The sequence below is a fragment of the Chaetodon trifascialis genome, chromosome 9 (genome assembly GCF_039877785.1).
Source record: "Chaetodon trifascialis isolate fChaTrf1 chromosome 9, fChaTrf1.hap1, whole genome shotgun sequence".
Taxonomy (NCBI): domain Eukaryota; kingdom Metazoa; phylum Chordata; class Actinopteri; order Chaetodontiformes; family Chaetodontidae; genus Chaetodon; species Chaetodon trifascialis.
In genome coordinates this window covers 14,401,879-14,429,030 of record NC_092064.1, presented here as the reverse complement: position 1 = coordinate 14,429,030, position 27,152 = coordinate 14,401,879, and the positions used below count along the sequence as shown (strand labels likewise).

Below are 27,152 nucleotides of genomic sequence, written 5' to 3'. Positions count from 1 at the left end.
AAACAGAAAAAAACCAACCTCTCCACTCTTTAGAAAAAGCCCAAAAGTCTAGTTATTGCATGACTGGTGCACCACTGACCTAAATTTGTAGCTGCAGTGGTTGGTTGTTCCTTTTCATAATTATCTCTCACAACAGCTATTGAGAAAGCAAGTTTTTTTAAACATTAATAATTGAGTCAGTGGGTGTTTAATTGGCTTGATTTGCACACAAAGAATTATTACGCAGGCTGGATGAATAATAGATCATTTTCTCTGAGTTTCAGAGTTTAGAAACAAACAGATATAAGCCTTTACTACATGACATGCACACTTACATCAGCCTGAGACACAAGCAGAAGAGCAGAGTAAAAATCTCAAGCCAAACTGATCCAGGGAAGATTTACAGGCAACAATCACGCTGATAGTTAAGTTTGGAGCGGAGAGCCAAGCTTCTGCCCGATAATGTGATCAAGAGATTTCTGATTTCTGTTCGCAGCACAAAATAAATAAAGCCACCTGGTGTAAGACTGAAGAAGGAACGACAATATTAAAACTACAGGATGCAAACTGGAGAAACCCACTTCAGGTTTGTGTGGATGAAACAACCACCGTGCAGCCTTTACGTGCCACAGAGGCTTCAGACTTCACAGTTTCACAGTGGCCGAACTGATGAAATTGTGTGTGACTGTCTGCATCTGCACTGAAAAGCGTCTCCTTTTCCAGTTCGTGGCCCTCGTTTGCATCCATTATGTCTTGCAGTAAACGCTTTCACAAATACCTCGAGGTTTGCCTCTTTAACTGGTGAATCGGTTTCCTCACTTTTCATACGTTTTCAGCCACTTTCATTTCTCTTTCCGGACTGATCGTTTCAGGTTTAGTCAGCTACGGCTTCTTCTTTCATCTTAACACAACTCATGGCTGCGGAGAGGCGACAAAGCCACAGAAAGCAGAGAGGTTTGCCTGTGGGTCAACTGTGTTTCTATTTCAGGAGAAGGTTGATGCTCTTGTGAGGTTGGTCTCGTGCAAATCTTGTCAATCTCCTGTTGTGACCATAAAAAGTGATTCCAGTGTGTTTGAACCGCTGCCCTAATCTGCGTTTTACCTCTCATTGACCTCCATCTTGATTCCCGTATCAACTGCTCGAGACTTGTTGAGCATTTCCTGTTGGGAGGCACAACGGAGACAAAAAAAGACACTTTGAAGTTAATGCTGCTGTAAAGTGAAACGGGGGGCAGTGTTTTCACACGCGCTCACACGCACACACAGCGAGCACACATCTGCCGTCAGTTGACCGCGGCTAAATGCACACACCTCTATCCTGATAGCTGCTGATTCCACAGCGGCGGAAGTGGCAGCCATTTCCTGCTCCACGAGATCTCCCAGCTCCCCCTGCTGTAGCTCCAAACCCCGAGGACGCAGTTTCTGAACGAAGACGAGACGAGAGAGACAGAAGTCAACTTTAAAGAAAATGTTCTCAAAGCCAAATTTAACCTTTCATCGCAGACTTAAATCAGTTCAACTCATTGGTGTTTCATCACACAGCAACTCCGGGGACACTTTGACCTCATTTCATGCTCACGGTGTCCAAGTCGAAACATTTGTATGTTTGCATGCAGGGAGTACGGACCTCCGCAGTGGCCAGGATGGCCTCCAGAGCCGCCTTCAGCCCGCCGTCGTCTGCTGCAGCCAGGGTGTCCTGCTGCTTCATCTGACCCAGCAGAGCCAGAGCCTCGGCCCCGCACGCCTTCACACTCTCTGACAGGGCTGACAGGGACGGAGACAAGGACAGAGAGGATGATGAGTTCCCGCTTCGAAATACACAACATACACTGAGAGAAAACCTGCTGAAAGACTGCATTCCTGATAGATACGATATATGGATGCTTTTTGAAGTGTTAAAGCGAACATATTCCACGCTGTGATATTATTTACAGTCGCGTATTCTGCCAAAATATATCTTCTGTAAACTCTGATGTGTGAGAGTAAGACTAGTGGGTGCAGCTGCAGTGTTAATTATACTGACATCCCCCTCAGGTAAAGTGTCAACTAACAGCTGAAACAGCCACTCTGATGGGAGGAAGAGGGAACCAAAACTACCTCGACAGCAGCTGTTGGCCTATTTTTTTTTTTTTTTTTTTCATACAAGACAGCGAGCTGTTTTGCATCAAACTGTACTTTCAAATGCTGCGCTCACACGTTTCAGGAAAGTACGGACAAACACGGGGTCCACGCCGTCTACATATACTTTCAGAGACACAGCTACGGAAGTTCAACCCAGTTTCAATCCCACTCGTTTCTCTTTGGTGCAGTAACAAGGCCGCTGGCCAGAGCTGTATTATATTTGGGCATGTTTAGACATGCTCAGGCTGCTAATATCCCCAGAGTGTAAATCCTGCTAACATTACTCCAGTGCACAGTCAGCAACTTTGTTCTATCCATGAATGTTTGGGCTGAAAGACTTTTAAAGAGTTTTCTCGGGACATTAAACTGTACAGACTGATACAAAATACATAAGACATATCCCAGCAAAATACACAGACAATACTTTTAGCTTATACCACCCAACTACTGTACACATGTAACATATGAAGAGGTATGAAGTACTCACAGACATGTCAGAACACGCCTGACTCACCCACAGATTAAAATCAAGACATCCCTCCCTTTCTTTCTTTCTTTCTTTCTTTCTTTCTTTCTTTCTTTCTTTCTTTCTTTCTTTCTTTCTTTCTTTCTGCACACATGCAAGCTTACCATCAGCTTGCTCCACAGGCACCATGTGGGAGGTGGCACTACCCTGAACGATGGTGTCGCCCACCAGGTGGCCGCACTGGGTGACCACTCGCACCAGCTCAGACACACCTGGACAAATAAATAATAAACCACACGTTGATATTTTTTTTTTCAGCAATTTTCACCCTGTGGTACAGTACACTGTGAAACTGGTATACTGCTGCAACCCTACTTACCTCACCACTTTATTGTTGTTTTGAAGATAGATTCCTATTATCTTGTTTTAGTTTCCTCTTGTTTTAGTTTCCTTATGCACCCCTTGCACGCCTGCTATACTGAACTATGGCTGCTTATGACTGAACTCCAGGCTCTCCTAATAGATTGAATATATGTAAATTCACTGTTTTGTACCATTGTTTTCTTTGTAGCCCCTGTTGGTTGTGGTGAAGCCAGAGACAATTTTTTTTTATTGTGGACAATAAAGTTGTTTTTAAACTTGTATTTTGTTTTTGTAAATGAATATGGCTGAAATATATACTGAATATATATTCAAAAAAGCCTCTAAAGCTGAAATCTTACAACAACTGTTTTAGCATTCAGGAGGAACGTTGGCAAGCTAATAGCTTGTTAGCTTGTAGCTAGCAAACAATGATTAACCAAACACAGTACATGACCTTAAAATACAGAACTACTAGTGATAAAACTGATTCTTCAGTTGGGAATTACCACTGAAATCCCCATTATGTCAAACAGACGTCACCTCATGACGACTTTAGCTTTATTTGTTTCTCTCAACCCTGCTGTTATGATTCATGTTGTAAAGCCCCTCGACACCCACTGCACATTAATTTGTGAAAATGTTGGCACCGCAGCATCAGTTCCAAAGGTTAATCATGTACAAGCTTATTACAGAACTTAAATACATTTAGCGCATCCCTTACTGAGCTACACTGAATCCTCTCACCTGTGCTGTCTGCCAAGAAGGCCTCTCTGGTGGACTGGAGTCGGTCCATACAGTCTAAAGAGGCCTGACATCTGGATGCTAGGTAGTCTGCAGACATTTCAAAAAAAGGCGTTATAATGGGAGCTCAGGTATAAAGATACAAGCATGCACACAAACTTTACTCCACGCAGTGCTAATTAGCATGAGAGCAGCTCTGTGCTGTGTTTGCTCCTGACCCGCGGAGCTGGTGCAGCTGATGTGTGCCGGGTCGTCTATCTGAGCCAGCGAGTCCTGGATGATCTTCTCTGCCTCCTCCACAGCTGCCTGCAGACTGGACCAGCGAGCTGCGACCAGCTGGCTCTCCAACGCCTGCTCCCTGCTCTCCTGAGGACGCAGACACACACAGACGGGCTTGAACTTATCATATCAGCCTTTATTAGGGTCCACATGTTAAGAACACAACGAAGACGGTTCTCAGCGGTTCCCTGAACATCTGCTTGAATCATTGCAGCTAATTAAGGAAGCTAATGAGGACAGGTAATTGAGAAAATGACAGTTCTTCACCTTCTCATTGAGCTGATTCTGCAGGGCTTCTGCTGACTTCACCCCGCTCTCCCTCTCTGTTGCCAGAGAGGTCTGGACTCGTTCTAGCTCCACCCCGCGGACGGCCAGCTCCGCCTCCACCTTCGACAAGGACTGCACCAGCTCCGCCTTCTCGGACTCCAGGGCGGCCAGCTGCGTGCTCAGCACCTCACTCGACTGCGGCGGGGAAATAAAAGATGGAGGGATGCAGAAAAGAGAGTTAGTAACAGAAGAAAATGATTTCGAGGCACAGCGGTCAGGATAATACGCAGCCGTCGTGACACGCCGGGATGTGGTGGGATGCAAGTGTGCTGACCTCGCAATTAAGAAACACTTCATCCTCAGCCACTGATTATAACAATACTGTCTCCATTTAAGCTTTGCGGAGAGGCGCAGAGTCTCCAGAGAGGTTTGGGTTGAGGTTCAGTTTACAATCAAACAAACACTGGGAAGTTGCGGTTGTGCAACTTGGCTGCAATGCAACACAGTGAGGAGTTTCATCAGATCCCGTCCACGGGAAGTATGTGAAATGACATTTGTTTGGACGACTAGCTGTCCTCATTCTTGTAGGTATGAGAACAATGTGCATGAAAGTGTTCTGCAGGTAAGAAAACAGACTTACAGCCTGGGTGCCAGCAGGTCCGACAGAGAGGGAGAAAAGCCGAGAGATGGAGGAGAAAACAGAGTTGTTAAGAATATGGATGTAAACTGCACAGCAGGGGCTGCAGAGAGCTGGACAGTGGAGGCATGTGACAAGAGTGATACAACGTGGGCTGTGTGTGAAAAAGGGACTATGGAGAGACGGAGGAGGAGGACAGAAAGTGACGGAGTTGATAAGTAGAGGATACCACAGCAGGACGTCAGGAGTGGGAGGCAGAGACGGATGAGAGGAGCGGGGGAGGGGTGAGGGAAAAACATCTGGAGGCGGGGGGAGTCAAGAGCAGTTAATGGGGTTCTGAGGGTTAATAGCATGAATTCATGGCTTACTGAACTTCAATTCTGCCTCTCCCCTCCAAAATACTTCTGCAGTTCAATCGTTGCTAGCTGCTCAACGCGGCTGTGTTTACACCAGCAGCCGGGTGGACACGATTTTACAGCTTCTGTGTTTCCATTCTGGTCTCTTCTTTGAAATAAGTGCCTTCAGTGGCCTGTTACAAACATCAACTTGGCTTTTCGGCAGGGCGGAGATGACAAACGCAGGGCCGAGAGAGGTTTAAGAGGGGGGAGACTATTTTGCTGCTGTTTGAACAGTCCCCCACGCTGAACACTGATTCACTGATGTCAAAGAAATGTATTAGCATATCAATTCAGTCAGAGGCTGGATGTGTTTGAGATTCAGCTGTAGGAGGAACAGTCAGTGACTAAGAGGGGAGATGACATAACAAAAGACAAAAAACTGAGATGGAGGGAGCTGTCTTCAGATGAAAGACTCTGAGGTGTAAAAGAAACACAAAAACAGGCTTTTATCAGTTTCAGCATCCAGGATTTGTAGTCAGGATTTAGTGCTGACAGTCTGAACATCCTGATCCAGGACACAGACTGGTGTGTACTGCAGCCTGGGCTCACTGGTTAAGTATGGAAACAGGTCCCAGGAACAGCTGACCCACGTGGAGTGAAAGTGAGACCATCGAATAATTGATGATGGCTAGAATAAGAATGTGTGACGCCAGTAGCCCCATTATTAGATTTTATCCAGACTGTACTCCATTAAGATCACGCAGGTGAAAAATTTCATGTCATTAATCTTTTAAGACGTTCTTGTAGCAGCTGCTATTAGCTCTATCAATTGGGACTTAATTAGTTCAGTATCTTTTCACACCAACTCGGGAATCTAGTGAGCAGATTTAAGATAATCTTGTTGTGTGAGGGGTGTAAAAAGAGAGCCGAGAGGAGAGTGACCTGCTGTGACGAGGCCATGGTGGTCTTCAGGGAGTCCAGCTCCACCCTGCTCGACATCAGCTCTCTCTGGAGCTCCTGAAGCTGATCCAGCTGGTCCCTCTCCTGAGCGAGAAAAGACAAAATCTCACTTTAAAACGCTCACAGCCAACCAAAGAGGGAAAAAAATGACCACCATCAAAGCTGTCAATGCCTGCATCCTGCAGAAGTGACCTACAGCGATTCATTTGGCTGCACAACGCTGAGGCTACGTCCACGCTCGTAGCGTTTCATCAAGAGCTTTTTAAAACAAGAACGATCTCTGTCCACACTGAAAACGCATGATCACATGACCAGTCACATACACTTGGCATGCATGGGCATGTTAGCGTCTGCCTCCTGAGCTTTAGCAGGATGATAAAATGCAGGATTTAACTGCACAAACCTGCTAGCAAAGACAACAAGGTCAGCAATGCCCGCAAGTCGTTAGCATTGTTGGATTTACTGCTGGTAGTCAATAGTAGTCAACAGATTTATATTCATCGTCTCCTCTGTTCATCATGCCAGATCACTGTGGATGCTGGTCATAAAGATGAAGTCATACGTTTTAAAATGAAAGTGTGGCTGCAGCCTCAGTCTGAGGCGCGGGGCTAATGTGCTGTACGTGTCCTGCAGCCTTAACGACGTTCATCTCACACTCACTTGTCTTTCTGCGACGTCCTGAGCAGCCTTCACCTTCTCTTGCATCTCTCTCCTCACCGCCTCCACTTCATCCTGTGCGGCCCGAGCCACTGTCATCTGCCGGGTCACCTCCGCGTTCTGCACACACACACATACAGGAGGACATGGGACATAGATGCAGACATACAGAGAAACACAGCAAAATAATTAGGACAGAGGCTGGATCTCCAGCTAGGGAGGGTGTATAAAAGGACAGCAGAAGGACAGAGCTCAATTTAACTTTGAAGGTTTTTTTGTTTTTTTTTTACGAGGGGACAAGGACAGAGAGAAGCATTTGTTGAACAGGAAGAAGATGTATGACTCGTCTTTTCACCTTCCTCAGCAGGTCTGCGTGACTCTGAACCAGCTCCGTGTACTTCTCCTTCAGTTTGGTGTAACGCTGCTCATTGGCCTGAGCCTTTTCTGGTTAGAGACACACGTCAGCACAGGACAGAGACAGACACAGTTATTAGCAGACACAGTTAATGCAGGAACTGGACAACCTTTAGTTTTCTCCTTCTTTTTGCAACACAACATTATTAGCATGTCCAGGATGCGACAGGCGGCCTTACTCTCTATCTCCGTCAGGCTCCGCTGCTCCTTCTCCGTGTCCTCTCTGACCCTCCGCAGGTCGTCCAGCTCTGCCTTCAGGAACTCGCTCTCCCCTGCAGCCTGCAGCCTCAGGTGGCTCTGCTCCGCGAGCTCCGCCTCCAGCTCGTTGACACGCCCCCTCAGCGCCTGACACAAGCGACCACTCTGATGAGGGACGCAGAGAGAGGGACGGTTAGAGGGACAGATCATGGAGTTGGTGACTGACGTGGTTCTTGAGAGCTTCTATCAGCGCTTCACCTCCAGTCTGAAAGACTCCAGCTCGTCTTTGAGGGCCTGGATCTCCCTCGTCAGCTGTTCAATCAGGCGGTCTCTGATGGTTTCGGAAAAAACAATCAAAAGTAAAATCAATACGAATAATATCTTAAACGTACACATGACTAACACGACCAAAGATCTACATCTGTGCTGTAAACTAAACTACTGATACACGTGATCAGCAGAGTCACACGGCGTTTATCTGGCGCAGACAAACAGACGGTGATGTGATGCTCTCGAGCCTTACTTGTCGTCCTTTCTCATGCCGTTCTGACTGTTGAAGTTGAAAGGGTCTATAGCAGCCGAGGTGCCAAACAGGTCGTCGAACTTGGTCTCCAAAGCAGCCTGAAAGTTTAAAAGACAAACCTTGTGAGAATCATCTCTCTGTATCATGAAACACAGCCATTACCTGTTGGAGTTTGTACAGTCAATCCTCTTTAGCGCCCCTTTGGCTTCATGCCTTAAGTGAACACCTGTGGTCCAGGTGTTTGCAGCTAGACCACGGCTCCAAAATACCATTAATTACCTCATTATCTCCTGTGTTTACAAGACGACAAATACTGTATTTTTCTTTTTCTGCCCAAGTTCAGCTTGAACGGGCAGCTACGTGCCATTCAATATAAATTACCATGCAGAGTGGTGAATATAAACTCTCCACTTTGCATCTGCTCCCTCTCGTCTACTCCCACAAACACAGCATCCCCTCTTGCATTTTGGATTGCTACACGTGAGCCGGGGAGCCGGCCATCTCCAAAACAGATCAAGTGCATTTCAGAAGCTACAATTCAGAGATACTTGTCTTGTTTAATTACCGGAAGCACGGGGACATCTGTGTCCACCAGGTCGTCTGTCTCCACCACGTGCTCCGACTCTGGGGACGACGACTCGGCGGGGATCACGACCACGGGGCTGATGTGCTCCGACAGAGCCGATGCACGCAGGAAGTTAGGAGGGTTCTGAAAGAAGCACAAGGCACAAATTTAATTACTATATTAATTACAATTTGTTTTTTTTTGTTCATTTCAAGAACCCTGCATCCAAAAAATTGGGTCTCAGTGTAAAATGTAAATAAATCAGAATGACTTTAAATGAATTAATTTCTTTTCAATGTGCAACTACAATAATGTGTGGGTCATGTTTTTGTCATTTCATGTGAGTGAAGGATATGAGTTACACCCACAAATAGATATGAGCAAATCAAGACCAGAATGTGAGCTGAAATCACACATTTCCATTTACATCACGTGAAGCAGCGTATACAAGCACAAATACGCTGTGACTGCCACAGCAGGTCAGCAAAATGAAGGAGAGCTGATAATAAAGACGTATGATGTCAACAATAACAGCGGTGAATGATGAAAGAGAGACAGCCAGTATGGGTTAACTTGGGGTTTAGGTGTGGTTAAGACTGAGTGAGGGCGGCCCTCACCTCAGGCAACTGTGGGATCTGAATCAGCCTCTTGAAATATTGCAAGTTACTGGAGCGATAGAACAGACTCTTTAACCTGAAACAGAGAGGAAGAGAGCGAAGGGAAATCAGAAAATCAGAAGAAATTCATTCAACACAGCACTAAGAGCTCAGTCCTCAGGGTCACATTCAGCCACAGAGTGAAACCGTGACCGGCTGTGTCTCTGCTTGTGTGTCGTACTTCTTGAACTGTTCCTGGAAGCGATCTCTGTGGCCCTGGAGAGTGTCTGCTGGAAGGCCTGCGAGCACACACAAAAAACACGTCAGCGCTCGGACATCAAAACTCTTCAGGCACGATAATGTCAGAGTGCAAACGTGGATGATGGGATGGGAGTCTTTTAGAAACCGAATCTCGTCTGTGAATCTTTAAGAGAAGCTTCACCCATTTTAAGCATTCACACACGTTATCTTTGTAGCAGAAGACTTTTAAGAGCTTGAAGTACAGCCAGACACCACAATGGGTCAACCCGAGGCTGCTCAGAGGCAAGGGACCACTCACACACACAGATATGTTTCTAAGAGTACCAGTGACTCATGGGAATTTGTGGCATTTTAGTGTGACCAATCAACCGATGACCTCTGATTTCTAGCTTTGAAAGAAGTTCAGAAACACTGACTGCCCTCTGCTGTATGTGAATTATCAGAATAGGTGGCATTGACCTTTAGTTTGAAATCAATACGTGCAAATCACCAAGATGGAGTTTTCCAATCATTACAGAAATACTCAAAAAACACACAATTTCACTCACAGGAGTGCAGCTTAAACAGCAGCTTGACGGTGTAGTCATACAGGTGGCTGCAGTCCAGGATGACTTGGATGAGGGGGGCCAGGCGGCACTGGCCGGCCGCCGTCACCGACACCGACCGAGACATGTCTAGAGAGCTGAAAACTGGGAGTGGAGAGAGAAACAGTCGATACATGCAGTCACAGGATCGATATGTGCCCACACACTCATCAGATATCATTACAAACACAGCAGGAGTCGCCACGCACACACGCACCGTCAGTGATTATTAATGCAAACACAGAGAGAGAGAGAGAGAGAGGCGGGCGTGCGCGAGGCTCATCCATCATGAATTTTACATGAACGAATCAAGTTGTGCTGCTCGGCTCAAATTAAGCAATAAAAAGCAACGCTCTGCTCCCTCTTGCTTATTGAAAAAAGGCAGGAAGAAGGATTTTAAGTGGAGGCGAGAGGGAGCAGCAACCTGAACACTGACAGGATTGTCTGGCTCCCTCTCTGCCTCCACCATTACACCCCTCTTTCATTTCCCTGTCACCACACTCACACCAACCCCAAAGCCAGGCCCTGAGAGCGTCTGTGCACTGCAGAGGCGTGGTTTCCTGCCCAGCTAGAACACACAGAAACATCCACAAACGCGCTCACTCAGACACCTCAGGCCTGGCCTCTTCACCCCCAGATGACGTGATGCTTTTAAAATACACCAGACCAGAGGCGGAAGCTGGCAAGGGCTTTGAGATTTGGGTGTGAGGTAACACAGAATCTAATGTGGATTTCTAGAGAATATCAACTCATTTTGTCCTGAACACTAGTGTAGAGATGTGGTTTTGCTTCTGGAAAGAGGAGGAGGAGGAGGAGGAGGAGGAGGAGGAGGAGGAGGAGGAGGAGGGGGAGATAGCATCATCACAGACAGAAACCAGACTGTAATTTCCTCCTGTTCATTTATGAATGGGAGCCCAGATTTTCAAGCATTTCTCCTGAGCTCCCAGTCACATCCTGGCCGTCTATTTTTAGTCCTGTCCATACTTTAAGAGACATTAGCCCAGGATGACTCACCCAGACAACAACAGGGCCACAGCACAGTACGTAAGCATCAACAGTGTCATGGCTCTGTCGGGGGAGCCTCGACGATGCTGTACGATCATCTATAGCGTCTATTTCTGTCAGTCAGACAGCGTCTCCCTGTCTGTGTGTGTGTCTGTGTGTGTGTGTCTGCATGTGTGTTTTCATGCTCAGATAAGCACAGCTGGTAGCACAGAGCAAGCAGTCGGACCAGAATAGCTTACCACCCAGGAAGAGGTTGAGCTCGCACTCCAGGTAGTCAAACATCTCGACCGTCAACTGGAAGCTAAAGGTGGGGGGGGTGGGGGGTGGGGGGGGGGGGGCACAGACAGAGAGGTGACCATTTATTCACATGCTTTCAACAAACACACACACACAGGTCTGTTTTTTACTGTGTCACTGTGCTGGAGTCTGATGGAGGACTGTTACAGACAGTTTCCCTCATTACTTCATGACTAAAACACTGGATCACTTCCTTCCTGAATTCTGATTGGCTGAGTCAAGGTCAAAGCTGGAAAATTCCAAAAACTACCCGACTCAGATATTTGGACAGAGCAGCCAAATCCAATTCAGCTGACAAATTCTGACTATTTATTGCTTTTTTTCCTCCCTGAGAACCAACATCAGCCTCAATGAGTCTCATGTTTTATCTGAAAGACTCCCATTTGAACACCTTTCTTCATCATCTGTGATATGAAAATGTCAGATTTCCATGCCGTCAGAGAAAGCATCCAGCTCGCAATTATAAAATCTCAGACTACATTTCCAGCATTGTGATTTTATTATCTGAAGAATAAGCTTTAATGAAAGAATATAATGTAATTAGGATGAATAAATGAATAAAAATACAAAAAACAGCTCTTGTCTGCTCTGAAAATTAGCCCAATTAATGACTTATTGTGCCTTATTCATGTGCATCATGATTAAAGTATTCATGGATGTATTCATTTAATTTCACACTTTAGTCAACACGCTTTGAGAAATAACGCTGAAACCCGTTCGTGTCTGGATCCCGGGGCTTGCCGGCACGTCGGTAAGCTCGACAATACACCAGCGTAACAATAACACACTCACAAGTTGTTAACGTCGTTCTCTCCCGCCTCGTCGAGCTGTCTGTTTGACATCTGCAGGTTGCCGGGGAAACGAGGGTTCTGCGAGAGAAGATGAGGAGGAGGAAGCTTTAAGCTCAGATAACAAGTTTGGCCGTTCTGACTTCTCCTGAGATGAACATGTGATCACTAACAGGCAGGATCTGATGCTCGTAACCATTAATATTCTCATCAAACTGCTCGTTAAGAAGTAAAAACATGGCTGTTTGTCAGGCAGGCAGGCTGGAAAACATGTATATTTACTTAAACTGTACCTTTATATCACAGTACTTTTACTGACTGATTTCGTGGCCAGCTGGGGGCAGCGGAAACAAGCTGCTAGCAGAACACTGACTATCATCATCTTTTAAGCTGAGGTGGTGAACTTGTTAGCAGCCAGTTTTTTATTTACTCGTCCAGCAGATAAACAGCATATTTCATGTGGAGGTGTGTTTGTGTTCACATGATGAGCATCCAGCGGCGAGAAGGCACCGAAGCAGTTCAGCTGCGAGCCAGAAAACCTAAACTATTAGCTCTGCAGAGCTGAGGGGAGCTGCAGAGTCGGGTCGCGATGAGTGAGCCCTCTCACACACAAGTAATCCTGTCATCCATTGTTAATATTAAAAAATACTGATCACAGCAGTTGTAAGTAAAGGATGCGAGCTCTCCCTCTGCCACTGCTGCCTCGTAGGCTTGTGAAACGAACCCTTTGAGTCCCTCTGGTAAACGTCTTGTTTGCTCTTGTGCATTCTTTAAATGTATTTCACCAGTTGAAGCCAATCAAAACAAAACGCTGGCTCTGAATCTAACAGGCTGCCCATTGGCTGCCTGCTCCGCTGGAACTGACTTTCACTGGAGCACTAAACCCTGTTACAACTGTTCAGTTTGTGATTTCTGCTGCTGTGTGTCTCTCAGTCAACACGATAACTAAAGGCTGAGTTTGATGATGTCATGAGGGATCGTGGGAGTTGTCTTTGTTTTCAAACAATCAGCTTTATATTAAAATGTTAATAATGATATATAACATAGGTCTAGCAGTTTTTAGACATTTTCAATGTGGAAATGTTCCATATTTTGCCTTTAAATGGTCAAAAATGACATGAAGTTTAGTGTCATCTCCTCGTGGTGAGCAAAGAATATTTCAAACATCACATCAGTCTGTTAAAATAGTACTAAAATAAGCTAAAGCACCACATTTCCATTGAAGTCTGCATGTACCGAGTAGACAGTGATTGTTTAGTAAGTTTAGTAAGATATTCTTTTTTTAGTTCAGCAGCTCTTTGCAGGTTAAAAGTTAACTGAAGACTGTGTTTACTGGAGCTGATTGTTGATTAATTGACCTTTATGTGGAGCAGAGAGTTTGTTTTCCCTCCTCTGAGAGCTCCGCCATCACAAGCCTGACTCCAGAACAGCTGGGGCGCTCGGTAAAATGCACGCCAATGTATGCGCAACACATTTAGCAAACACAGGGTCCAGAGAGGTGAACTCAACTTTGACTACCAGTTTAATCTCCCAAAGTGTCACATTACTCCCTTGATGCTCAAGGTAGGTCTTGGCAAAACTGCCCTGTTAGACCAGGTAAGAATTAGCCATCAGCAGAGCAACGGCTAACCACGTCTGCCTGTGATAGCATCAGCGCTGCCTTTCTGTCCCTGCATCGCTGTCCCATAAAAAGGCTACATTACAGATTCTTGAGAGGCCATTAGTGTAAAAGGCAGAATTTTCTATGAAGCCCCCCCGCCGCCGCCCCATCACCCAGGGCCCACAGAGACACACTTGCACTAAAAGGAGAGTCTGAGACAAAGATAATGAGTGATGAGGGAGACTGGCGCTGTGTTTTATAGGCCAGGCCAACTCACTTTGATGTGAAACTCCATTTTGGTGATGAGCAGTTTGAGGTAGATGCTGCACAGCTTCCCATAGCCTTCGCTCAGGTGACCCTGAGGGGACAGAAAGGGGTGGAAGAGAGACATTAAGAGAAAAAAAGAGAGACGTGATCAAAGGGAGAAAATAATCTTCTCCTCTCCTGGAAGACTGTGAGGAAGCAAATCATTTGGTGTTTGGAGGAAACTCAATGTGGCACTTTGGCTGAAGGCAGCAGACAATAAACATGAAAAGAATGAGCACAAGGCCATTTTCAAACTGCGGGGCTAAACAATACCACAGCAGCCAAAACAGTCTTTACTGGAAAACACAATAAACCAGCTGACTTTTGGAGCAGGTTCAGCTCAGTTCACTCTGTGTGAAAATGCCTCCGCTCCGAGAGTGTGGACAAAGTTGAATAGAGGAGCTATTTGGCCGATTGCTTCTCACTTCCTTTTTCCTTGAGCCTGGGTGAGCGGGTGGCGATGACACAACAGGAAAGAGTGGACACAACCCCGGTCACAGGGACCAGACTTCCTGTGCCCTCCTGCCGAGTGACATCAGCAAAAAACTGAGTAATAAAACAACAGAGAGTAAAACCAGGAATGAAGAGCGGAGCAGGCCTCTGAACCCGAGCCAGTGTTGCTTCAGACGCAACTGAGGACTGGCTGTTCTGTTTGTGGCTTCGTCCATGCAAGTTTACACAATCAACCTCAAAAATGTCCTCAGCGGTGTGTGCAGCAATACTGCGAGGACACTTGTGCTCGCTCAGATCCATGCAGGTGCCACCAGGGTTTCCGCTATCTGCTAATTACCGATCAGGTGAGAGGCGAGCAGACGAGCTTATGTAATATTACTGTCTGTTAGCCACAACACGTAGCTGGCAGGCGATCTGTTGTGAGCTCTGACAATCGCATTTGGCACGTTTTACATGGCTTTGTCCACACAGGCCGCGATGTCTGTCACTCCGTCAGACAGACAGCAGGCCGGCTGCAAACAATCGTGTAATCCGATGACCAAAACAAGGAGGCACAGTTGGTGGCCGTACGCTAATGCTAATAAATAAAGCTTAAGCATCCTTAATTACAGTTCTCCTTATTTCTAAGAGTAAATCGACAAATGGATATGCTGCAGGAAAACTATGTCACTTCTATAACGTATGGACTTACAGTAATATCATTTTTAATGTTAGTGTTATTTTTCTGGAATTATGTAGCTGCAGGACGATTATTAACACAGACAGTGTGAATGCTGTGCTGTGATATGACCACATTAATACAATAATCTCTGCGTCCTTACCCACATCCTGCTCATATCGGTTAAATCAGCCTTGTTCCTCATGGAGTCCTTTATCACCTGCAGGGATGACAGAGAGGAGGGGGACCAAGCGGGTGAGAGGGGTTACTTAAGAGTTGTGTTTTATGGTATGTGAGTGGAAACCATTAGAGTACGACATCTTTACATACGTTTGGATGGCCGTCTCGCAGCAGCTTGTGGAAGACATGGCAGAACTTCCAGCAGAGCACCGCGTTGCTGGAGAGAGGAAGCCGGTTGACCGCTGCCCAGAAAGTGTGGGCGCCTTTCTCATGATGGGTCCCCAAGATGCAGGGTGGCAGGGACAGTCAAGGATCACCAGGTTATAGTGCAGAACATTAAAGAGCAATGTGGCATTTTATCCTCCCTTTGTCACGTTGTCCTTCACAGGGATGTCACTGTGGCCTACCTAGGGATCATCCTCTCAACCAGTGTTCATTCAGAAAACCCATGATTTAAATGAAGTCTTCTGACAGCACTGACAGCTCAGACGATGCTTTGAAAATAAAGATAAAGTAAAACAAATGAGCTGCTGGTTATATGCAAGAGTCTGTGTAAAGATATGTCTCCACTTATTAAGCAGAATTCCCCAAATCTCTTCCTTGAAGAGTTACAAACTGTTTGGTGTTTTGTGCTTTTTCGTGTGCTCGGTGCAACCAAAACAGGAGAAAAATGTGGAGAACAGCCCTCCTCTCTGTCCGTGTGGCTTTGTGTTTTGTTTCACACATGACTAAATTAGCTCTGCAGCAGGGCCACGTGTAGACGATGAGGTTACACTAAGTTTGTTGTTTTGATCTTGCACTAACATAGCCCTCCAGCCACGGAGGAACACATGGAAATCAGGATGAACACACTTGTACTCACTCACACACACACACACACACACACACACACACACACACACACACACACACACACACACACACACACACACACACACACACAGAGAGACAATATGAGGATATTCCTGGCATGCTTCTCTTTGACAGCGACCTCCTGTGTGTTGATGGCCTTATTGATGCTGACAGCCTGCGAAGAGGAGGGAAGGAAGGGCAGAGGAGAGAAACAGAGAACACAAATCAGCCCACAGCTTTTTTCACACCGCTTACAGAAAAAAGAAAAAAACAAGCATAAAAACCTTCAAGTGTCAAGCGTTTCATTTGAGAACTTGGCACCTTTCCACCTTTCAGAAAGTTGCCTTTTCCTTTCCTAACCATCTGGGGAACGGGAGGCAGCGAGGTTTTTAGTACAGGCTGACTGACCCATTTTCTGCAGTTGGTATTCAAGGCAGGTGCTGAGGGGCCTGAGCTCCTCTCTGCTTTTGAGGAGCTCTACAGAGGCGAACACCTGTCTCATCGAGGTAACACATATGCATGTTAAGTAAATGGAAGCGGGCAGGGGGTCAAAACAGTGCATGCGACTTCTCTCCTTATGCTCCCATAAAGAGAGCTTCATGTTTCTGGCTGAATCGCAGGATTTAGGATTATAAAATGTGGTGAAGAGAATAGAAACAAGTGTATATCATGTCTAAAAAGACCATAGACAGAAGCAAACAGACGTGAGCCATTTCAAAGCCAGAAGCCTGCATTCGCATTTGGGAAGCAGCCCTCGGTAAACACAGTTAGCATGAGGACTGTGAGCAGGCAGACTAAACGAGACAGCACCAACAATTACACACACGCGGATGATAAGGAGAGTTATCTGTCTGTGCTGTGAAATCTACAGAGGAATGTTGGCTGGGCTAAAACTGAAGCCCCTCCAACTTCAGCTCAAATGAAAGTCTCGTCTTACAGAGACACTGGAGCAGAGTCACTGCTTTTCAGTAGTACGTGCATCCTGCAGACGGACACAGTCAAACATTCGTAATGACGTGCACGGTCCGACGGCTGCAGAGTAGCTCTGGTGGTAATGTTTGACGGCAACAAGCTGAAATACAACCACCAAGTTTATTGACTTGATTGAGAGAAAATGCTATTTCAGTTGTATACTGTCAGGTGTGTCATCAAAGAGGCTACAGCTACGCTAGCAGCTGGTGCTAACAGGTTGTAAGCAGGTTTAATGTTTCAGTTTAGCGTGTTAGCATGCTGTTATTTTCTTGTAGGTGTAGTGTTCAAACTCAACTGATGCTGACTCAAGTGACATCACTTGAGGCAATTTATTTGATTTCTCCTTCTGGACCCAAAAAAGGCTTTTTTTTTAATTTATGCAGCTGAATCCCCAACACCTGTAAACAGACAATCAATGGAGTTCTCCTTTAAAGGATTATGAAATCTTATCTTCTGGGGAGCACGAATATCTACAAAAAATAATAGTAATCCATCCAATTGTGTTCAATACATAATACTAAAAACCTCAGCTGTTGACCTCATGCAGGTATGGAGCAAAAACAGGATTTAATCTGTGGGGATCATGATTGCTTTGTCCACAGCAATTCTTCCAATAGCTGTCAAGATGTTTCTGTCTGCACCAAAGCGGTGGACCAACTGACATCCACAGAGCTGCTCGTGTGGCCACATACCCTGTACTTGTTCTCATGTGACACTTCTTCTTTTTGTCCTGTCGAGGTTATGTTAGGCAGCCACAGGAAAGCTGTGTGATGAAATAAAATATGAAAACGAGGCCACAGAGTGTTCCAGGCCCGCGTTGTTTGAGAGTTTAAGCCGTTTCAGATGGTTTTCAAAACAAGGTGTTCTGCAGCAGCATCTGGCTGACATATCACGTTGCACATGCAAGGAAAATCAAACCAAGACAATCTCCCCCAAGTCAAAACCTGGGTCTGAAACGCCACAGTTAAACAACTAAAGCCACACTTGCATTTGTCGTTATTGTTTGCCTGGTTTCATGAACCGGGAGCGTGGTGGCCAGGGTCAGCAGAGGACGGGTGAGGCCTGTTTCATAATCTCACTTCCCACAGATGTCCTGAGTCTGCTCCTCCTCTTCCAGTATGTGAGCTGTCAGGAGTGGAAGTTCACCCCGAGGAATCATTGGAGGGGGAGTGGACCAGGAGGGGCAAGGAGGGAAGGAAGCGGGTGGAAAGGAGAGAAGAGGAAGAACAACTTGGTAGCATTGGTTGCTATCTCGAGGATGAGACCGACCCAACAAACTCTGCTAAAACGCTTAGCTTTCCTCTGCATCCTTCTTAGAGCGGACAAACAAAATGCGACCAGGTGTCACCAGCTGCTTCCAATCTAAAATGTCTGGAAACTCAGTCCAAAGGATATTTTATTTATAACCATAATCCCTTCAAATACACAGCTCAGAGCCAAAAATCCGGTTGAAAATTCAGCTCCCGTCCTGACTGCATCCTCCACATGCCACAGCTGTGCAATGTGGGTGACATGTCTCACCAGCTCCAGAGAGTTTGCAAACACGGGTTTTGTGTTCACAAAAATCTAATTTACGGCTGCGATTCATATCAAGTCAGCGAAGCAAAGTGAGGACAGGAGGAGGAAGAGCGGGAGGAATGCAGAGCTGGCTGCCATCTCCATTTCTCTGACTTTAAATTCCACACCGTCTGCGCTCAGCTCGTCACCCTGCCGATGACGAGGAGGATGACGCCGCGGTGTGCCGTAAAGATGACGACTGACCGCGCTTCCACATTAAACATGCACGACGTGGATTAAACATGAGCACTGGAGCTACAAGTCCAACACCTGTCCTGTTGCATCAGCAGCAACCACCTGAGCCAAGACTCTGCCGCTGAGCGTGTACTGTAAAGGTCACATGCAGCGGGGCGTTCACTGTCCTGTCCGGGCCGTGCAGGAGAGAGCTGAGATCCGACGACCGCCGGACCTACAATCTGTTTCCTCTGATCGAGACCGCCAGGGAAAGGTCACCGAGTTGGATCTGAGAATGTGCTTTGTTACACTTCCTGTTTGCAAATAAGCTGCAAACACAAACTCAGTGGGAGAAATTTTGACGTCTGTGTGACACAGTTAGGAATGAACGACTTGCATTTATTTACTGCGTTATCTTCATAGCTGGTGAGAACACAGGAAACCACAGCTTATTAGCAATGACGCTGCTCGTCATCTGTGACAACTTTAAGCAATAAGAGCAGCAAAGAAGATCATTTATAGCTTTATAAATGCAGGTCATCACATAATGTCCCTTTGTGGTGTTGGACATTGTTGTCAGTGTATTTGAACTTTTTGACCATCCAGCTTTCCATTCATTGGTGTGAAAGGGTTTGTTTGCGCTTGTTGGCCTCAAATTGAGAGAAATATTTAGTATTTTTACTAAGACTGAATTGAAGTCTTAACTCAAGGTCCACTTGTTAGCTTTTCTGCAGCTTTCAACCTAATTATGTGATTTAAATATGGAACATGGACCATGAGATGTGGGCGAAGGCCACTGGAGGACTGATAAGTGGAACTTGAGTAGAGACTATTTTGTCATCCGATTACTTCAAGAATGAGCCATCACATTTATCAGCTTGTTGATGGTGTGCAGTCTTACATTCAGCATGCTTCAGCTCAAACTGTGCGTGAGTGCAGCACATAAAGCAAGCCAGAGCTTTTTCAGTAACAGGGCTGTACTTTTTAACAAAACACATTCCTCCACCCGACACAGACTCTTTATCAGGGAGGTTATTTTTCCTAAATCAAATTCAGTGTATAGCTTGGCTAAAACATTTTGTTTACACTCTGCTCACATCTGTCTTGTATTAGCAGAGAGGGATGTGGCTTTTGTGTCATTTCCTGTCACTGCCCTGGTTGAAAAAGAAAACAACCGTGGCATTATCTTGTGTTGTTGATGTGAATGTCACGTTCAGATCACAGGACGATAAAATGTCAACACCTGGTCATTTTCCATTGTTGTGTCATTTCAACTCCTCGTGCATCCCCTTTTCCCTCAATCACTCACACACAAAAATCAAGGGATGATTGAAAAACTCCCACTGCAGCCGGTTCCCACACGAGGATGACCCAATTAGCCCACAGTGAGACTTTGTACTTTGTGTTTGGGTTGAATGGGAGTGCCAGCTGCCTGGGACTCCTGGCATTGGCTGCTGGCATGGATACATCAATGGCCTATTAGCTCCTCACAGGGCGGCTACACAGACCAGCTGACGGAGCGCATGGATGAGAAATTAAATTGGAGGTGAGAAGCAAGTGATTACGCGGACAAAGAGCAAAGATCAGCCCTGAGGGAGACTTTCTTACGCTGGTTAAAGCGGACAGAAACCTACGTCACTGTGTCCACATGGGACCCGCCTCCGCTCCTGACCCTCACCCTTCACCACGATACCCAAAAGATATAATAAGGTTTCAATCAATTACTCACCATATGAGCACAAAACTCCTTTTGCATCTCGGTATCTACAGAAACATGCTTTCAAACAAAGTGTAGATACAGTGTTATGTTAAGTTGGGCCTGGTAAGCCCCAATCAGCCCCCTCTGTAGAAAGCAGGGCATTGATATGCTGATCGCAGCCTGGCTGTGTCCACTGCAGGGTCAGTGAACAGAGCCCAGGGAGAGGAAGCATCTTCTGCCTGCTAAATGAAACTGCCCTCACTCACTGACTCACTTCTTTTCCCTCTGCCTCGCCTCGGAGTGACTCCTCTGACCGATTCGCAAGAGCATGTGACTAATGCATGCCTCGGCAATTCGATTTCTACGTTCGTCCCGGAGATATGGCAGCGCGTCATGGCTGCTCCACGATGGTAGCAGAGAAAAGCCAGTGCTCTTGGTTATTTCAGTCTCCACTAATGTCAACATTAAAGGGACAGTACACCCTAAAATGACAATCCATTTTCCCTCTTACCTGTGGTGCCATTTATCCAGAGTTGTGGAGAAATCAGCTGCGCCATAATGTTAGCTGGCACCATCGGTTAGCTATAAGCTAATCTCCACAACTTAGCAGTGTCGCACTAGTGTGAGGAGAGTCGATGCATGCTTCTTTCTGTGCAATGATGAGGTATAGGGATGCCATCTAGTTCCATTATGTTGGAGAGAAGGCAGATGTCTCTACAGCTGATGTCTCCAGAACTCTGCAACTCAACACCAAAACAGTCTAGATGGTCAAACAGCACTACAGGCAAAAGATGATTTTGGGGTGAACTGTCCCTTTAACGACGTGACGAACCCTGAGCCAGTAGTGTTCAATCATGAGGAAATGACTGTGGAAAACCTCACCAGAGCCAAATGAAAGGGGGCAGAGTAAATTCGGAAACACTTGTTCTCATCTGATTTAAATTCTCATGGTGGAGGAGGTGGAGGAGGTATCCTTGTGTAACCCTGATGATTTAGTATGGGAGTGGAGTGATTAATCTTAGTTACAGTGCTATGATTATCTGACCCAGTCATTTAAGTGTAGGATGAGGAGGAGGAGGAGGCAGAGCTTGAAGAACCCATGAAAGAATCTGCACACTCAGGCCCCACCAAGCATTCAGTCACAAAGTCAGATGTACGACGAGTATGACTTCATGCTACAGACGGACTTCGATGTTTGAATTCAGGGGTTAGGTGCTGCGCTAACATTAGCTTCACTTTTTGTGATTTGCTGCATCTGAGAGGCTTTCGATGTGCTTGGACGAGAGCCGAAACGATTACTTCATTACAGGCAAATTAAAGGCCGACTATTATCATAATCAATTGACTGTTTCAGTCATTTTTCAAGCAAAAATACTGTATTATAAATAACATTTACTGGTTCTGGCTACCCAAATGTAAGGATTTGCTGCTTTCCTTTGATTTAGATCATTACGAATTGAAGATTTTTGGATTTGTGATCAGCAAAACACATTCACTACTGAAATTCACAATGTTTGCAGACCAAGACACAAGAAAGTCAGTGATCTTACAAAGTTAGAGGGGGTTGAGAGTCCACATCCTTATCCAGACCACTTAAAAATGGTCCTGTCTTCTGATGTTTCACAGGCTAAATGTTTTGAGAGACTTACCCTCAGATTAATGAATAATGTAGATAAATGTTGCAGCCCTAATTTGGACCTTGGGAACTACATCTTTGAAATGTACTTCCCCAAGAGTAGTCAGAAGAAAAAACACAGGCGTGCACAAATACTGCACAAACGTGGACGCATAAAAGTGCAGTACCGACAAGTAAACACCACCTAAAGATGAAGAGTGATGAGGACCTATAGGCTGCCACTTTATTTTAAATGTAAATGAATCAGATCTAAGTGTTCAGAGTCTTCTCACTGTTTGATGTATTTGTCCTTCTTGGACTTTTGCATTGTGTTGTGAGTGCGGTGATCTTATCAAACACACCCTCCAAAACTACCTGTCGTCTTTGAAGTCTCCCCAAACCCAACTGGGGACAAAGGTGTACGGTTTCTCTTTTGTGTGCCTCACAGTCGTATCTGACTCCATCTGTGGATAAATAACTCCAATCCCACTCTACCCTTGCGACAGAGAACACATTAAAACACTTTTCACACTTTCTTTGAAGATGTTAATATAAATGAACGATGGGTCAGATGCCGTATCACGGAGGAGGGCGGCATGCTGACTTCTCCAGCAACTGCAGTGAGCAGGGGGACGGGTGAACGGCGATGAGATGGAATGAAAGCAGGGGACACGCACGACTGTCTGTGAGTGCAGCAGCGCTGTAATGCTGAGGTGCGCCGGTGGAGGCACGGTCACTGTGGCTGACGCACTGGGGGTGGAGGTAGTGGTGGTGGTGGGGAGGGGAGGGGTTACAGGCGCTCAGTCAGGCTTCCTGTCTTGGCACACCCTGCACTGCCCATTTCCTGCCTGCCTGCCTGCTGAAAAATGTCCAGCTCCACACCCCTTCAGCTGAAAACCTTGCTCAGTCGACCCAGACAGCGGCTGAGACAATCAGCCAGGCCGAACATTTCGGTCCTTCAACCTTCTCACATTTCCAGCCAGACTCTTCCAGGTGACTTTAAAGGAAAACTACGATTTACAACAACTATTTTCATAGCTCTGGCTATCTGTGAATAAAATTGCACGGGCCAAAGTTATTGCTCAGTTCTGGGAACAAGGTGATATTGCTTAAAATATGGAGCCACACACACGAGCAGTCAGATCAGGCCAGATGATCTAAACCACTTTATGTTGATGTAAAACTGAAAGTGAGCACACCCATAGTGCCGCTTGTAATCCCTCATTGCACATGAGCAAGCAAGTGAAAGGGTTTTCCTTTCAAGCTAAGCTGCACACACTCTGGCTTTACTCTTATGTCCATCTATACATTGGACAGAGTATTGACAATGTGCAACCTGGAAGTCACCCAAACAATAAAGTGAAAACACCAAATTTGAGGCTGCTATCACTCCCTAATCTATAGACAGGTCCTATAATGTATGGACTAAAGCAAACAACTCATAAAAACGATTATTAAACCTGATTTTAAGTCAGTTTAGCAAACCTAGCCTATCTACACATGCAGCAGATATGGAGAAACATTAGCATTCAGTCCAATATTAGTCCAATATTGAATCTCCTTTTGGCTCCGTTTTTGGTCTCTACCAACTTCTGAGGGAAATATCGGGCTCTTTAGCTGCTAAATGCTCCACTGTGTTCACCAGCTCATCGCTCAAAACATCGCTGGGAGAGAGAACCAAAGCAGCAAAGCCAAAAAACCATGAAAACCAAAACAATGAGCTGAAAGAGGCTAAAATGCTCCACAGAGCTGAGATGAGCTGAAGAGCTGGGTGATAATTCTTTGTGGGTTCATCATTACGAGCGTCCCCCTTTCACATGAACATAGTCATTTGATCGAATTGTTAACAAGAAAAATACACATTCTACCCGTTTTACTGTTTTCTGATTGAGTTCGAGGTTTGTTCATACCAGAAAGGTACACAAGCTGCAATTTACATGATCCAAAATTGACCAATGAGGCTTTTAATATCAGCCTTCTTGAGTATTTGGATGGCTTGACCAAATAAGGTTTGACCAAATAAAAACACAGGCCTGTTTCCTTGAAAATAATACAACTCCCCTCCCGGTTCAACACGCACGACCAAAAATAAACACGTGAAAGCGAAAACTAGCCTCACCACAGTCTGTTTCACTCAAACACACATCCTCCCTTCACCATTCAATGCCACTTTTTTTTTTTTTTTTTTTTTACAAATGCATTCAAAAATCAGATAATAAATGGAAAAGCGTTTTGGGCCCAAACATTTTTCCAAAAGTAACTCCACCCGACTCCAAAGGTCACTGCTGTGAACAGAGCCCTCTGTGTTGCTTGTTTAAGGACCATTTACGTGTTGCATCTGACATGAACATCCGCTCTCATACAAAAGTCACTCCACACCTCTTGAAAAAGGAGTCTGGCTGGCACGGAGGAGAGGGAGGCGGTGGAAAAGATGGTCTTTTTTACAGTGCACTTGAATGCACACAGATGAAGTCATGTACATACGCAGAGCTGACTGGAAGGAAGAGAGGCAGCCTGCATATTGATCTGCACCAGTGTCAACATAGTGAACCGAGTCGCATTGCAATTAATAAATCTGCTCATTAGTGACAGAGAAAATGCCTGTTTACATTGCCTCAACGTCTATCAGCATCATCGCACTCAAGAGCAACATCATGGGGCTGATGGGCTGAAAGGTCAGTCATGTACAACCCTGATTCCACCCTGCAGTAGTAATACCCCCATACAACCTTTCTCCATCCTCACTTGTGAGCGACTGAGCCTTTCCAGGATGCTCCTTTCACACCCATTCATGATACTATCACCTGTTACCAATGAACCTGTTTACCTGTGTCCCAGCTTTTTTGGAACCAGGGTTGAACGAGCCTGTCGGGCTGAGGCTGGGAGCTTGTTTTCCACAGAACCGCATCTTCAATCCCATTAATAACACAACAGCATTTGTTGATGCAGATAAGCCCAATGGGATGACACCGTCTCTTAAGAGCCCATTAAAAAGCATGAAAACATAGAGCTTGAGGATATTTGGAGTGTGTGACCTCAGAGCACCAGACTTCTGTTCCTGAGGGCAGCAGCTGGTTAGAAACACACACACACACGCTGAAGGCCAGGCTCCAGCGTAATTAAACTCTCAGGCCGACACCCCCGTGGCAGGTTTATGAGCCTGTCCTCATAAGACGGCTTTCTGCAGCCTCGTGTGAAGGAGCCTCGGCTCTAAAGCTCAACTTCCTGCTGGACCGGTGATGTCACGACGACGCGTTATAAAAGAAACATCTGTGCGGCTCGGCGACGCTTCTCAGCCCACTTGCTCATTACTCCATGACACTGAACATGCGTGAACATCACAGAGTCTGTCTGTGTCCGTGTTTTCCTGAAAGGCTCAATGACGGCTTACGTAGCGATCTGATACCAATTAAAGCGTCCCACAACAGCGAGACTGTGTTGTCAGTGGTTTCTTCTAAGCACCACAGTGTGTTTGACTGGCAACTGCCAGCTCAGTTTGTTCAAGGAGGCTTTTGATGTGCATCGTTAGAGACTTTACTGAAGTTATGCGGAGGCAAAAATAGGTTTGACATTTGGGGATGAGGCGGCTCGCTCCTCCATACATACATGAGATCTGAAACGCAGGCAGTTTATGGTACCTTCCCACAGCTCTTTAAGAGTACAATGTAGCACCTTCAAGGTATCCAAACCGAAGATTTCTCTCAAAGCCTTTATTGGCGCATCTAAATTGTTACTACAAATGCAGTTGTGAAACATAAACATTACAGAATTGTTGTTTTGTACAGTATGTTGTCACTTTGCTTCCTTTACCAGCTGTTCATATTAACTTTGATTGTACGTTCTGATCATTATTATTCAATTCTTGCTCATTTTGATGCCAGGAGACAACAAGCAAGTATGATGACAGCGTTGTTTCACTTTATATATTGAAAGGTTTTGGTTTATTTGAGCGATTGCGAAGGTGAAACGCCAGCTTGTGCTGAAAATCAAGCTTGTCTCAAGGAGTCTATTTGAATTCAAGCCTATTCCTGAAGACATAACGCTTATCTGTATGCATTTTAAGACTTTGTACGACCCCTGTATGAATCAACTGACCATCAAAACTGCTGCCAATGGATTTTCTGTCAATAGGTCGACAAACCATTTCAACCCTTGTTACAAACCAGCTTTCAATGAGTTATTATTCAACTATCTGCATGTTTATTAATATGTAACTGCAGCATCCCTTGGCAAGTGCGACAGGTACAGTACACCTTGGTCCGCACAGTTAAAGTCCACTTGGTGAGCTAAACACATACAGGGAAATGAAAATATCAGCATGTGTTACACACAGAAGAGATCACTTATCTAATATCTGTAAAAATGTTAAACTTCACACAACACGGGAATGCAGTCAAGTTCCTCCACGCTCTTGTATCCAGCGAGCATTTGCCTCCAGTGTGCATCGCCAGCTTCTGTGCAGTGTGGGAATGCAGGATTGTTTTCATACCACTGTGTCTCGCTGCGTGCCAAACAGACAAAACACAGCCGAGGAGAACAGCCTTGAGGAGTTCTGCTAGATCCACAATTCTGAACCGTGTCCCAAAACCGTCGAGACGTTTGTCTCAAATAACCGGTGAAGTGCAGCTGAATGGAGATCCAGTGGAAGAGATTTTCCATCACTACACCTACGCCATGTCTGCGCTACGTGCCCCGACTGGCTTCATGTGGGCAGCTGAGATTTATTTCAGAGATCGCAGAGTGAGTTTCCTGTCTGGATCTTGTGCCTCTGCATACATTTGCCGCTATTGATGTTTACCATTCTTTTTACTGTTTCTCAAAGTTATTTGCTTCAACATAAACATCTGAAAGAGGACCCTGGGTGTGCTTCCACTGCCCACCCTCCCCCACGCCTACACAAGGGCTAAAAGTACAGCCATCCATCCATGCTGGCAGTGAAAGGCTGGTTTGTTGCTTTGGCTCATGTGCACCTGCTCCAGTACAGTCTCCATCGCGTTATGAACAGCACGCCAGATCTCTGCTTCGCTTTCAAATACATAATGAAGTC

General features: G+C 45.7%; 1 protein-coding gene across 2 annotated transcripts in view; it reads right to left on the bottom strand.

Moving 5' to 3' along the window:
* Window positions 1-27,152, bottom strand: part of hip1 (huntingtin interacting protein 1) — a 42,111-nt gene that overhangs the window by 7,157 nt on the left and 7,802 nt on the right. For both annotated transcript variants that reach the window (XM_070970099.1, XM_070970100.1), the window contains exons 2-24: window positions 16,200-16,263; window positions 15,387-15,529; window positions 15,220-15,276; window positions 13,917-13,997; window positions 12,044-12,120; window positions 11,194-11,255; window positions 9,914-10,054; window positions 9,346-9,403; window positions 9,126-9,201; window positions 8,509-8,652; window positions 7,944-8,041; window positions 7,679-7,751; window positions 7,402-7,585; window positions 7,164-7,252; window positions 6,812-6,928; window positions 6,134-6,235; window positions 4,217-4,411; window positions 3,889-4,036; window positions 3,674-3,760; window positions 2,731-2,838; window positions 1,607-1,743; window positions 1,291-1,401; window positions 1,082-1,140 (exon numbers count right to left, since the gene is read on the bottom strand). In XM_070970099.1, coding sequence (XP_070826200.1) covers window positions 1,082-1,140; window positions 1,291-1,401; window positions 1,607-1,743; window positions 2,731-2,838; window positions 3,674-3,760; window positions 3,889-4,036; window positions 4,217-4,411; window positions 6,134-6,235; window positions 6,812-6,928; window positions 7,164-7,252; window positions 7,402-7,585; window positions 7,679-7,751; window positions 7,944-8,041; window positions 8,509-8,652; window positions 9,126-9,201; window positions 9,346-9,403; window positions 9,914-10,054; window positions 11,194-11,255; window positions 12,044-12,120; window positions 13,917-13,997; window positions 15,220-15,276; window positions 15,387-15,529; window positions 16,200-16,263 — 2,411 coding nt within the window. The remainder of the gene's footprint in view (window positions 1-1,081; window positions 1,141-1,290; window positions 1,402-1,606; window positions 1,744-2,730; window positions 2,839-3,673; window positions 3,761-3,888; window positions 4,037-4,216; window positions 4,412-6,133; window positions 6,236-6,811; window positions 6,929-7,163; window positions 7,253-7,401; window positions 7,586-7,678; window positions 7,752-7,943; window positions 8,042-8,508; window positions 8,653-9,125; window positions 9,202-9,345; window positions 9,404-9,913; window positions 10,055-11,193; window positions 11,256-12,043; window positions 12,121-13,916; window positions 13,998-15,219; window positions 15,277-15,386; window positions 15,530-16,199; window positions 16,264-27,152) is intronic.